Consider the following 12,688-nt stretch of genomic DNA (forward strand, 5'->3'; position numbering starts at 1 on the left):
TAAAATCTTGCTCCAACATACAAAAACCCTTCAGAATTGGCATTCATATATTTATGCACATAGTAGTATTCAATTAAGACTAAATTTAATTTTTAGAAGAAAAAGGCTTCAGACTTAATTTTTAAGTTGCTCATAGAGTTATCAAGAAAGATCTTCTAGGACAGAGACCTCTCTCCTCCCCTGGCCAGGAAAAAAACAGATGGGAGAGAAACACCTCCATTTAAAAGAAAACAGAAAGAAAAAAATGCTCTTGCTTACCACTGGAAGCTGGAGGAAGCTCTCCAATTACTGTTTTAAGGCCAATACTCGAAATATCTCGAAGTTGTTCTTTATCAGAAAGCATATTAGTGCAGAGGGTATCTACAATGGTCTCTACTTGGTATTCTTTTACTTTACTCACTAAAGGACCAAGACTGTAATACAAAAAGGAAAAATTCTTGTAAAATCCAAATAAACACAAAACAGAAAAATAAGTACGGAGAACATTAAGTATTGCTTAGCAACTGTCAATATCATATTTTTGTCATATACCTGTATCTAAATAATATATAAATAAGGATAGAAAAGAAATTCTTGGTACCGACGCTGTGGCGCAGTGGGTTAACAGCTGCAGCCTGTAGCACCAGCACCCCACATGGGCACTGGTTCAAGTTCTGGCTGCTCCACTTCCAATCCAGCTCTCTGCTTTGGCCTGGGAAAGCAGTGGAAGATGGCTCAATTCCTTGGCCCCTGCACCTGCGTGGGAGACCCAGAAGAAGCTCCTGGCTCATGGCTTCAGATCAGCTCAGCTCTGGCTGTTGCGGTCATTTGGGAAGTGAACCTCTTTCTCTCTGGCTCTACCTCTCTCTCTGTAATTCTTTCAAATAAATAAAATAAATCTTTTTTTAAAAAAAGAATTCTTGATAAACTCTTTATAATTGGTTTTCAATTACCTTCCATTGATTTCCATCACAGTAAAACCAAGCCCCTATCCTTAATGCCTCTTTTTAAAAACTTTTATTTAATAAATATAAATTTTGAAAGTACGCTTTTGGATTATAGCTGTTTTTCCCTCCATAACCTACCTCCCACCTGCAACCATCCCATCTCCCACTCCCTCTCCTATCCCACCCCTCATTAAGATTCATTTTTAACTATCTTTATATACAGAAGATCAACTTAGTATATACTAAGTAAAAATTTCAACAGTTTGCACCCACACAGACACACAAAGTATAAAGAACTGTTTGAAGACTAGTTTTACCATTAATTTGCATAGTACAACACATTAAGGACAGAGCCTTAATGCCTCTGATGTAGAGTTTATCAGGCCCCATTTCCTCCCTTAGTTTGCAGTTCCTCTGTCTCCAGGTTTGATGATTACCAGTCAACTCCCTACTAGACTAACTCACTAAATTAACAGAGGGGTATATGGGTCAGGCCAGCTCCATGAAACCTCAGATCATAATTATCACTTGTAATGTAAATATCCTAACACCAGACTCCATTTTGAGACACTTCACAGGAACCTTAGGCACTGATTAAACAAGGCAATAATCTACCCATAGACTACACACAGATTGGATCCCACTCTGCCATGAAAGCATTTTCAGAACATGCTAGTCTCATGGACATAAGCACTGTGGACTAACCAGAAAGACCTGTACACAAGATGATCACACTGCTCATCTACAACTTTAATCTGTAAGATTCAATGCCCTTAACGCTTCGACATGTTTGGAAACTGAACAATAGCTGCATGACTGCTTGCTTTGTGCATTGCAAAATCAACTACTTTCTTCCATCACCACCGTGATTAGTAGTCTGCACATTAGGCGAGCAGATTCAGTTTACGGAGTTCTACAGCAGTATCATGAAACTGAAGAGACTTTCCATTCCTCACTATTTATCCTTCTAAACTACATAACTTCTGGGGCCGGCGCGGTGGCTCACTTGGTTAATCCTCTGCCTGCGGCCCCGGCATCCCATATGAAAGCCGGGTTCTAGTCCCGGTTGCTCCTCTTCCAGTCCAGCTCTCAGCTGTGGCCTGGAAAGGCAGTGGAGGATGGCCCGGGTGCTTGGGCCCCTGCACCCACGTGGGAGACCAGGAGGAAGCACCTGGCTCCTGGCTTCGGATCGGGAAGACCTTTCTCTAATAAAAAACACCTAGCTAGAGTCTACCCCTACACACATACACACATACACACACACACACAAAGAAACTACATACTTTTTAATAATAAAAAGGCTACTGAGGAATCTAGTAACATGAAGGTTTACCTACAACGGAAGTTCCATCCAATATATATCACTTTGCCAATTTGGACCCCTTATTGCTACCACCAAACTCCACCTTATTAAGCCAAAAGAATTTCTAATGTCCTCCTTATTTATGTAACAAAGTCCTTTTAAGTTCTTGTCTAAATTTTAAAAGAAGAGAGTAGGGGTGGAGTTGTGTTAAACAGGGTAAAGCTGCCACTTGGAATATCACATCCCATATCAGAGCACTGGTTCAAGTCCCATTTCTTCAACTTCTAATCTAGCTTCCTGCTAATGCACTGGGAGCCATCAGATGACGGCCTAAGATCTTGGGTCCCTACCACCCACGTTAGGGATCTGGATTGGATTAGATACTCCTGGCTTTGGCCTGGCCCAACCCTGGTTATTGCAGGTAGCTGAGGAGTGAATCAGTGGATGAAAGATCTCTGTCTCTGTTGCTCTGCCTTTCAAATAAAAAGCAATAAATAAGAATTTTAAAATAAATAAATAGGGGACAGGTGTCACAGTGCAGTAGGTTAAGCTGACACTTGATGCCAGCATCCTATACTGGAACGCTGGTTCAAGTCCACTTCCAACCCAGCTCCTTGATAATGCATCTGGGAAGCAGTAGATGATGGCTTAAGTATTTGAGTTCATGTCACCCACATGATAGATCTGGATGGAGTTCTTGGCTCCTGGCCTCAGCTTGGCCCAGCCCTGGTGGTTGTGACCATTTGGGGAGTGAACCAGAGGATGGAAGATATCTTTTCTTTCCTGTCTTTCTGTCACTTTGCCTTTCAAATAAACACATAAACCTTTGATAAATAAAAGCACAATACCACTGTGCTTCCAAAGCATCTTTTTACCAGTATTTTAAGATGTTACAGGTTTATATAACATTCTCTGGTTGAACCACTCCTTGAAGATGGAGAAAAGTCCTTCCTACATCCTTCCCTTCGAGTTTAGTGCATAGCAGCTTAGTTAGTATGTGAATAACAAAGAAGGTATAGAACCTATCTTTGAAAACTTACCATCTGGTTGGTAAGGAACTTCCATGGACTGTTTATGAAATATGGAAAACCTTTAGCATTCAGGCAACAGATTTAAATGTGATATGGTGAAACTGGAAGCCAATGCATTTTCAACCATAAGTGACATGATAAAATAGCTTAATTTGATAAATGTTCAGATCAATGTCTCACACACAGATGCTCAATAAGTAACAGCTATTTGACTAGGCAATGCAACTTGGGTGATTAAAAGAAAAACAAACTGAAAAGTTATTTGAAGATATCCAATAATAGCCTATTCAAGATGACTGCACCAATAATAGAAATATGGCAGATACATGGAGAAACTTTATATGAAACCATGAAAAATAATAATTCCAAAAATTAATGTGAAGAGTTCTAGCTTCCAGAAAAGACAGAATAGCTTTGTTGAACTAATGTTCCTACAGACAGCACTCTAAAATAGAGAAAATGGGGGCCAGCATTGTGGCGCAGCAGGTTAAGCTGCTGCTTGTACTGCTAGCATCCTATATAAGCACTGGTTTGAGTCCCAGCTACTCCACTTCATATGTAGCTTCCTGTTAATGCAGCTGAGAAAGGAAGACTCAGATGAAGTTCTAGGCTCCCAGCTTCAGCCTTGCCCAGAAGTAGCTGTTGCAGCCATGTGTATGTATGTATGTGTGTGTCTGTGTGTGTGTATGTGTTGTATCTGATCTTTTTTTTTTCTCTCTCTCTCCCTTTCAAATAAATGTTTCTAAAGCGATCTTTTATAAAAACTAATTAGAAAATAATGGATCAAAAAACAGATGGAGGAGCTAGTGTGGTGGGTTAAACTGCCAACTGCAATGTCAGCATCACATATGGGCAAAGGTTTAAGTCCCGGCTGCTCCACTTTCGATCCAGCTCCCTGCTAATGTGCCTGGAAAAGCAGCAGCAGATGACCTAAGTGGCTGGGCCCCTCCACCCATGTAGGAGACCCAGAAGAAGCTTCTGGCTCCTGGCTTTGGCCTGGCCCAGCCACAGCCATTGTGGTCATTTGGGGAGTGAAGTAGCAGATGAAAGACCTCTCTCTCTTTCAAGTAAATAAAATAATTTACATATATATATATAAAGATAAGGGGGAAAGTCTAGCTAGAATTCCATATCCAATGAAATTACCATTCAAAAGTGAAGACGAATTAAACAATTTCAGTTAAGCGCAATCTGAGAGGATGTATCATCATCAGACCTATACTACAGTAACTGTCAAGGGAAGTTCTTTAAAGGAAAATTAAAAAATATGCTAGCTTGGATTAACACAAAGAAATAAAGAATATCATAAATGATAAATGTGTAGATACATAAAAAGCTACATTTAAAGGACATTTCCCCCCTCAAAACTGTAAGTACTGTATTTTGGAAACACATATACACACATATGTATGAATACAAGCTGCAATAGCACAAATGACAGAAATAAGGTTAACAGAACCATATTATTGGCAAGTTTTATATAATCTATATCAAGTAGTACAACATTAACATTCAACAGATTATATGATAAATTTCAGGTACAAAAATTACAATCCCAAGACTCTAAGGAGATACATCTAAAAACTCAACAGAGGAACAAAAATGAAAACTGTAAAAACAGTGATTCCCACTTTTTAAATCTAGGAGTCCCCTTTTATTTTAACTAACATATTTGAGAGAAAGAGAGGGAGAGAAAAAAACATGTTCCCACATGCTGGTTCACTCCCTAGATGCACACAACCTCTGGGGACTGGGCCAAGGTCAAAGCTAGGAACTCAATTCAGGTCTCTCAACTGGGAGACAGGAACCCAATTACTTGAGCCATCAACACTAGCCTCCCAGGGTCTATATTAACTGAAAGCTTAAGTCAGGAGACTGAGGCAGGTATGGAACCTAGGCACTCTCCTACTAGACAAGGGTAACTTAACTGATAGCCCAAATGTTCACCCTCTAGGTTATGCTTATAATGCTTAAAAAAAAAAAAATTAAGACTCCAAAGAAATTTTCCTTATGTGGATATATCTGCAAATGTTAATTATATTAAAATTAAAAGTAAAATCCAATACATGTTATAATAAATTTGCCTCCGCCTTTGATGCCGGCATCCCATATGGGTGCTGGTTCATATCCCAGCTGCTCCTCTTCCAATCCAGCTCTCAGCTATGGTCTGGAAAATCAATAGAAGATGGCCCTAGTGCTTGGGCCCCTGTTACCATGTGGGAGACCCAGATGAAACTCCTGGCTTCGGACCGGCCCAGCTCCAGTCACTGAGGCCATTTGGAGAGTGAGCCAGTGGATGGAAGACCTTTCTCTCCCTCTCTCTCTGTAACTCTACCTCTCAAATAAATAAAATCTTAAAAGAAAAAAAAAAAAAAGGAAAAATAGAATAGCACTGTTTTATGGATTTTTTTATTGCAAATTTCTTTTATGCTTGGGATTAAAAGAGAACAATTGGATTTTCCTACCTACTTTTTGCATTCAAACTGTTGTGATATCACATCATGTGTCTTCAGAAAAATTAGACTCTTACAAAAAAACGGCTGGGTTTGTGGCATAGCAGATAAAACTGCCTCCTATAATGCAATCATTCCACATGGGCACAGATTTCAGTCTGCTCCACTTCCAACCCAGCTCTCTGCTAATGCCCAAGAAAGCAACGCAAGATGGCTCAAATCCTTGGGCCCTGACACCCATGTGGGAGACTTGGCAGAAGCTCCTGGCTCCTAGCTTCAGTCTGGCCCACCTCTGGCCGAGGCAACCATTTGGGGAGTGAACTAGCGGATGAAGACCTCTCTCTCTCTCATTCTGCCTCCCCCTCTCTCTCTCTCTCTCTCACTGTGCCTTTTCAAATAAATATTTAAAAAAGTCAAAAAGGAAAGTAATATCTTAATATTATGCATATAATTTTGACCCTATTAAGTTCATGGGATGATGTTTGAGGGGACCACTAATGATACTCCGAGAACTGCTGCTATAAAATATCTGATTAACCCTCCCAAAAAGGCAGGGGAAAGAAAACAACAAAAACATGAAACAGGCCGGCAACCGCGGCTCACTAGGCTAATCCTCCGCCTTGCGGCGTTGGCACACCGGATTCTGTCCCGGTTGCCCCTCTTCCAGGCCAGCTCTCTGCTGTGGCCAGGGAGTGCAGTGGAGGATGGCCCAAGTCCTTGGGCCCTGCAACCCATGGGAGACCAGGAGAAGCACCTGGCTCCTGCCATCAGATCAGCGTGGTGCGCAGGCCGCAGCGTGCCAGCCACGGCGGCCATTGGAGGGTGAACCAATGGCAAAGGAAGACCTTTCTCTCTCTCTCTCTCTCACTATCCACTCTGCCTGTCAAAACAAAACAAAAAACAAAACACAAAAAAAAACATGAAACAAATAGAAAACAAGAAATAAAATGGCCCATCTCAATCCAATCTTATCAATATTGTAATAGATGTCAATAAACTAAACAGTCCTGCCAAAGAGTAGAAATTACTAAATAGAAAAAAAATCAAGCCTTAATTACCCAGAGACATAATTTCAATATAATAGAAAATATGCATGTTTACATATAATCTTTATAAGCCTGGAGATGATTATATTAATAGAGAACATTTCTTTTTTTTTTTTTTTAAAGATTTATTTATTTACTTGAAAGTCAGAGTTAGGCAGAGAGAGAGAGAGGTCTTCCATCTGATGGTTCACTCCCCAATTGGCTGCAACAGCCGGAGCTGCGCTGATCCAAAGCCAGGAGCTAGAAGCTTCCTCCAGGTCTCCCATGTGGGTGCAGGGGCCCAAGGAGTTGGGCCATCTTCTACTGCTTTCCCAGGCCACAGCAGAGAGCTGGATCGGAAGTGGAGCAGCCAGGTCTCGAACCGGCGCCCACATGGGATGCCGGCGCTTCAGGCCAGGGCGTTAACCTGCTGCGCCAGTGTCAGCCCCGAACATTTATTTCTAAACAAGGTGCTATTACCAGGGACAAACATCAGGAAGACATAATAATTATAAACGTGTAAACATCTAGCCATTGATAGTTCTTTCACTCAGCCAAACTCCAAGTCTTCTCAACTGAGGCCTTGATTTTGGTCCCATCCCCTCTATTATCCTTGATGTCTCCTCTTAAATAACTTTTCCATCCCCTCACCCACTCATTCTTCCTGTTGGTTATAAATCTCCTGTTGCCCTTGTATTCAGAGTTGACCCTATTCTCCTTCCTACTACAACAGTTTGACACCTATCATAACAGTCTTGAATAAAGTCTTCCTTACTGTTCAAACAAATGCCGGATAATTTTATCTTTAACATCATACAGCTTTAAAATGCATGAAGGAAGGACAGTGCTGTGGCATAGTGGGTAAAGCCCATCCCATATGGGTGCCCGTTCAAGTCCTGGCTGCTTCTTTTTCAATCCAGCTCTCTGCTAGGGCCTGGGAAAGCAGTAGAAGTGCTTGGGACCCTGTACCCGTGTGGGAGACCTGGAAGAAGTTTCAGGTTCCTGGCTTCAGATCAGCTCATCTGTGGCCACCGCAGACATTTGGGGAGTGAGGCACCAGATGGAAGACCTTTTTCTCTGTCTCTCCCCCTCTCTTGTCTGTAACTCTGCCTCTCAAATAAATCTTTAAAAAAAAAAAAATGCATGAAGCAAAAATTGAAATGAGTACAGTGAAAAGAAAAGCCAATGGTCTTAGCTGGATATTTAAAAACCCTTCTCAGCAGTCAACAGATAAGCCAAACAAAATATCTATTTATAAAACACTTCACCCAACAACTGCAGAATACATTTTCTTTCCAAGAAAATATGGAACAATCTCCACACGATAAACCATAAAACAAATCTCAATATATGCTTAAAAAAAAAAATTGTCCGCAAAAAGACCATAGTTCCCTGACCAGTAGAATTAAATTAGAAATCAATAAAAATAAGCATCTAGATAACCTCCAAATATTTGGAAACTGCTCCTGAATAATCCATGGAGAAAAAGGTATGACAATGGAGATTAAAAATATTTCAAACTAAATGATAATGAAAATATAAAAATTTGTAGTATATAATAAATGTTTAAATCAAAAAGGAAGAAAGTAGGGCAGGTTTGCCACACAAGTCAAGCTGCTGCTTGAGATGTCTGCATCCCATTTTAGAATTCCTGGGATTGAGGCCCATTTCCACTTTCAATGCAGCTTCCTGCTAACATGCCTGGGAAGCAGCAGGTGATATCCCAAGTTCTTGGGTTCCCACCCCCAGCTGGATGGAGTTCCTGGCTTGTGGCTCTGGCCTGGTGCAGCCTCAGCTGTTGTAGACATTTGGGAAATGAACCAGAGGATGGAAGATTCCTCTCATCTCTCCCTCTTTGTGTCACTCTGCCTTTCAAATAAGTAAATAAATAAAACAAACTTAAAGGGGGAGGGGAGTCAGTTAAGAGAAAGCAGTAATAAACAATACAGAAAGTTAACAAACCCTAAAGTCAGTTCTTTAATAAAATAGTAAAGTTGATAAATTCCTACCCAAATTAACAGAGGAAGGAAAAAAAAGAATACAAATTATCACAATCAGGATTGAAAAAGGCAGTTATTCACTTACGTATGATTGTTTATGTAGAAAACCCTGAGGACTCAACATAGAACACTATTAACTAATAAGCATGAGATACTATGGTTCATTGTTAACATATGGAGTCTTCTCAAACATTTCCACAGCTTTAACACAATTCCAACTAAAATTGGAACGAGCTTACTTGTAAACTTAAAAATTGACAAACTGATTCTAAAATTTACATAGATATACAGAGAACCTAAAAGAAACCTAAATACTCTTCAGGAAGGAACGAAGCTCGAGAACTTAACACAGACCCACACTCATAATTCTCAACCAGATTTTTACTGTGCAAGAGACATTTGGAAATGTCTGTACACTAAACATTTTTGTTTGTCACAACTGAAGGAGGTGGAAATGCTACTGGCATATAGTAGTAAATGTCAGGAATGCTGCTAAACGTTCTTTAATACGCAGCACAGCTTCTCACAACAGATTTATCTGGCCCCAAAAGTCAGCAGTGCCACAGATGAAAAACCCTGAGCTATACAGTGTTGGAATAGTATAGGAATAGACAAACAGACCAATGAAACAGAAAGGAATCTAGAAACAGATACATACTTTTTTAGTCAATTGATTTTTTACAAAAACGCTAGGGTAATTCAGTAGGGAAAGGAAAATCCTTTTAATGAATGATGCTGTAACAACTGCATATTCATGTGGAGAAAAAAAAAAAAAGAAGTCTATTTCTACCTCACACTCTTCCTAAAATTCTAGATCATGGAATGAAAAGTAAAAGCTAAAACTATAAGGCTCGGGGGCTGGCGATGTGGCATAATGGGTTAAGCTGCCGCCTACAGTTGCGGCACCCATATAGGCCCTGATTTGAGGAATTTCATGATTTTTAGGTATAAATATCATTTTGTCTTTAATTTACTTGAAATTTCTCACTTGTGTTTTTGATAGCCCAGAGCATCTTTTCAGATAGAAGTAAAATGCTGTTGGGCTGGCGTTGTGGCACAGCAAGTTAACCCAGCACCTGCAATGGTGCAATATGGGTGATGGTTTGAGTCCTAGCTGTTCCACTTCCAATCCAGCTCCCTGCTAATGCACCTGGGAAAGCAGTGGAGAATGGCCCAAACACTTGGGACCCTGCACCCATGTGGGAGACCCAGATGTAACTTTTGGCTTCTGGCTCTGGCCTGGCCTAGCCCTGGCCATTGTGGCCATTTAGGGAATGAACCAGTAGATGGAAGACTTCTCTATCTTTGCCTTTGCTTCTCCATCTCCCTATCTGTAACTAAGCCTTTTAAATAAATGAATAAATCTTAAAATAAGAAAAAACAAAAACCCTATAAGGCTTACTAGGAGAAAATCTTTGTAATCTAAGGTAAGAAGATTTCTTGAGGCCAGTGCTATGGCACAGTAAGTTAAGCCATCATTTGCAGTGCCAGCAATCCATATGAGCGCCTATTTGAGTCCTGGCTGCTCCACTTCAGATCCAGCTCCCTACATGTGTGCCTGGAAAAGCAGTGGAAGATGGCCCAAATACTTAGGCCCCTGTACCCATGTGGGAAACCCAGAAGAAGCTTCTGGTTCCTGGCTTTGGCCTGGCCTGGCCTGACCCAGCGCTGGAAGTTGCGGCCATTTGGGGAGCGAACCAATGAATGGAAGACTCTGTCTCTCAATCTATTTAACTCTGAATTTCAAACAAATCAATAAATCTAAAAAAAAAAAAAAAAAAAAAAGGATTTCTTAGGACACAGAAACAATAACCACAAAAGAAACATTTTAATTAACTTATAAATTAAGCCAAACTAAACTAAATTTAAAACCAAAATTAAAAATTTAATCTCATCATATTGAGAAAACATATTTACAAAGCATTTATGTGTCAAAGGACCAATACATCCAGAATATATGAAGAACTTTTACAACTTGATAATAAAAAGACAAACTCTATTTTAAAAAAATTGGAAAAGTCACAAAAATAAACAGCCAATACACACACAAAAGGGCCCTTATGTAAGTAGGTATAACGAAATGTAAATTAAAATTAAACCTACAGGAATGGTTAAAGTGAAAGGCCAACAGAACCAAGTGTTTGATGAGAATGTGGAGAACAGTAACTTTCATGTGAAATAGTACATATACTTCAGGAAATCATTTTGTCAGTTTCTTAAAAAGCTAAATGGATCACAATACTTTCACTCTTCAATATATCAGTAAGAAATAAAGATCTATGAGTTAGGGAGAAAACAGCAGAACTCCAGGCAAATTAGAAGTATACTGTGGGCCTACATGGAGGGTATGGACAAGCACAACTCAGGACCCCAACAGCCGTGAGCCTCAGCACCAGCTTTGGAGAGTAAGGTGAGACAAGACAGCAACAGCCCAAGCCACTGGCGAGAAAGCTACGGGAAGAGCCTGGCCTGAGTCTTACTTGGAACCCTGTGGGGGACAGTAAACCTGCCAACCTAGAGGAGAAAAAAAAAGGGGGACATGGTTCTCTCTCCCCAACCACCTGGCACTGGCAATCCTATAACTAACTAGCCGAGAGGGAGCAGGCATCATTTTGGACATACAAAAACAGCTGTGCCAGCTCGTTCATGCGCCCAGCAACCAGCTGTGAGAAGACCCCTGAGTCTGGCTGGGAGAACTGGGGGCTTATGGCTGTGGGGGCCTTGTGTGCTGGGACAGTGAAAACCCTGTGGCTGCATGTGAGAGTGCAGAGTGTGGCTGGAATTTCGGGCAATCACTGTGGGCAGCTCCACACACTCTAGGCTCCCTGTTTCCCTGGTGAGAGTCATTGCTGCAGGATCCATGCTCACACTGAGGACTGCACAGACCCTTTGTGTGGTTCTTGTGCAGTGTGAACAAATATCATACCCACTGGGACTAGCGACCAGGCACTGGTCTCCTTGGAGGAGAGGAGGTGAGCAAGAGACTATACCAACAGAGCAGATTAAAACTCTGATAAAAAAAAAAATTATCACACCCAATTTGGGTGTCACCTTGGACACCTCCCTCACCCTAGAGTTCTGAAGAGAGTTCCCTTGCCACACACACAGCTTAAGCCTCAGGGTATTCACTGAAAGAGTAGACATTCCACTAATCCACAGAGGCATAGTTGAAAGATAAAAGCCATCACAGGGGGATAAAAAAACAAGTAAGTATCTCCACAAATGCCTAACAATTAACATAGGAATCCAAGAAATAAGACTAAGGAAGACAGCATGATGCCTCAAAAGGAACACAACACTTCAATACTAGATGTGAAAATGAAGAGATTGAAGAAATGCCAGAAACGGAATTCAAAAAATTTATTGTAGGATGACTTAGAAGTGATCAGAAGCAAACCCATGAATTAAAGAAATCCAACATTGCCTGTCCAAAAAAAAAAAAAAAAAAGAAAGAAAGAAATCCAACATGACATGAATGAAAAATTTTCCTATGACATTGAGATTTTAAAGATAAATCAAAATGAAACACTGGAAATGAAAATTTTAAAAGATCAAATTAAATGCAGTGGAAAGCCCTTAACAACAGACTTAGTAAGGCAGAAGAAAGAGTATCTGAGTTAGAAGACAAATATCTGGAAATTTTAGACCAAAAAAGGGAAGAAATTAGAAAACTAATAAACAGATCTATGGGATACTATTAAACAACCCAACATACAGGTATTAGGAGATCCTGAAGGCATGAATGAGAAATGAAAGAGAATGGATTAAAAGGCCTTTTTAGTAAAATAATTACAGAAAAGTTCCCCAATTTGGAGAAAGAAAGGGACATCTAAGCATAGTAAGCACACAGAACTCCGAAGAGACATAACCAGAAAAGATCTTCACTATGACACATTGTAATCAAACTCCCCACAGGAAAACATAAAGAAAAGATTTTTAAATGTGCATGA

At 40.4% G+C, this 12,688-nt stretch overlaps 1 protein-coding gene across 1 annotated transcript in view; it reads right to left on the reverse strand.

The window, feature by feature from the left end:
• CAND1 (cullin associated and neddylation dissociated 1) overlaps positions 1–12,688 on the reverse strand; it is a 52,859-nt gene that overhangs the window by 23,358 nt on the left and 16,813 nt on the right. The window contains exon 3 of the mRNA XM_062203279.1: positions 259–413. Coding sequence (XP_062059263.1) covers positions 259–413 — 155 coding nt within the window. The remainder of the gene's footprint in view (positions 1–258; positions 414–12,688) is intronic.

The sequence above is a fragment of the Lepus europaeus genome, chromosome 10, assembly GCF_033115175.1.
Source record: "Lepus europaeus isolate LE1 chromosome 10, mLepTim1.pri, whole genome shotgun sequence".
Classification (NCBI taxonomy): domain Eukaryota; kingdom Metazoa; phylum Chordata; class Mammalia; order Lagomorpha; family Leporidae; genus Lepus; species Lepus europaeus.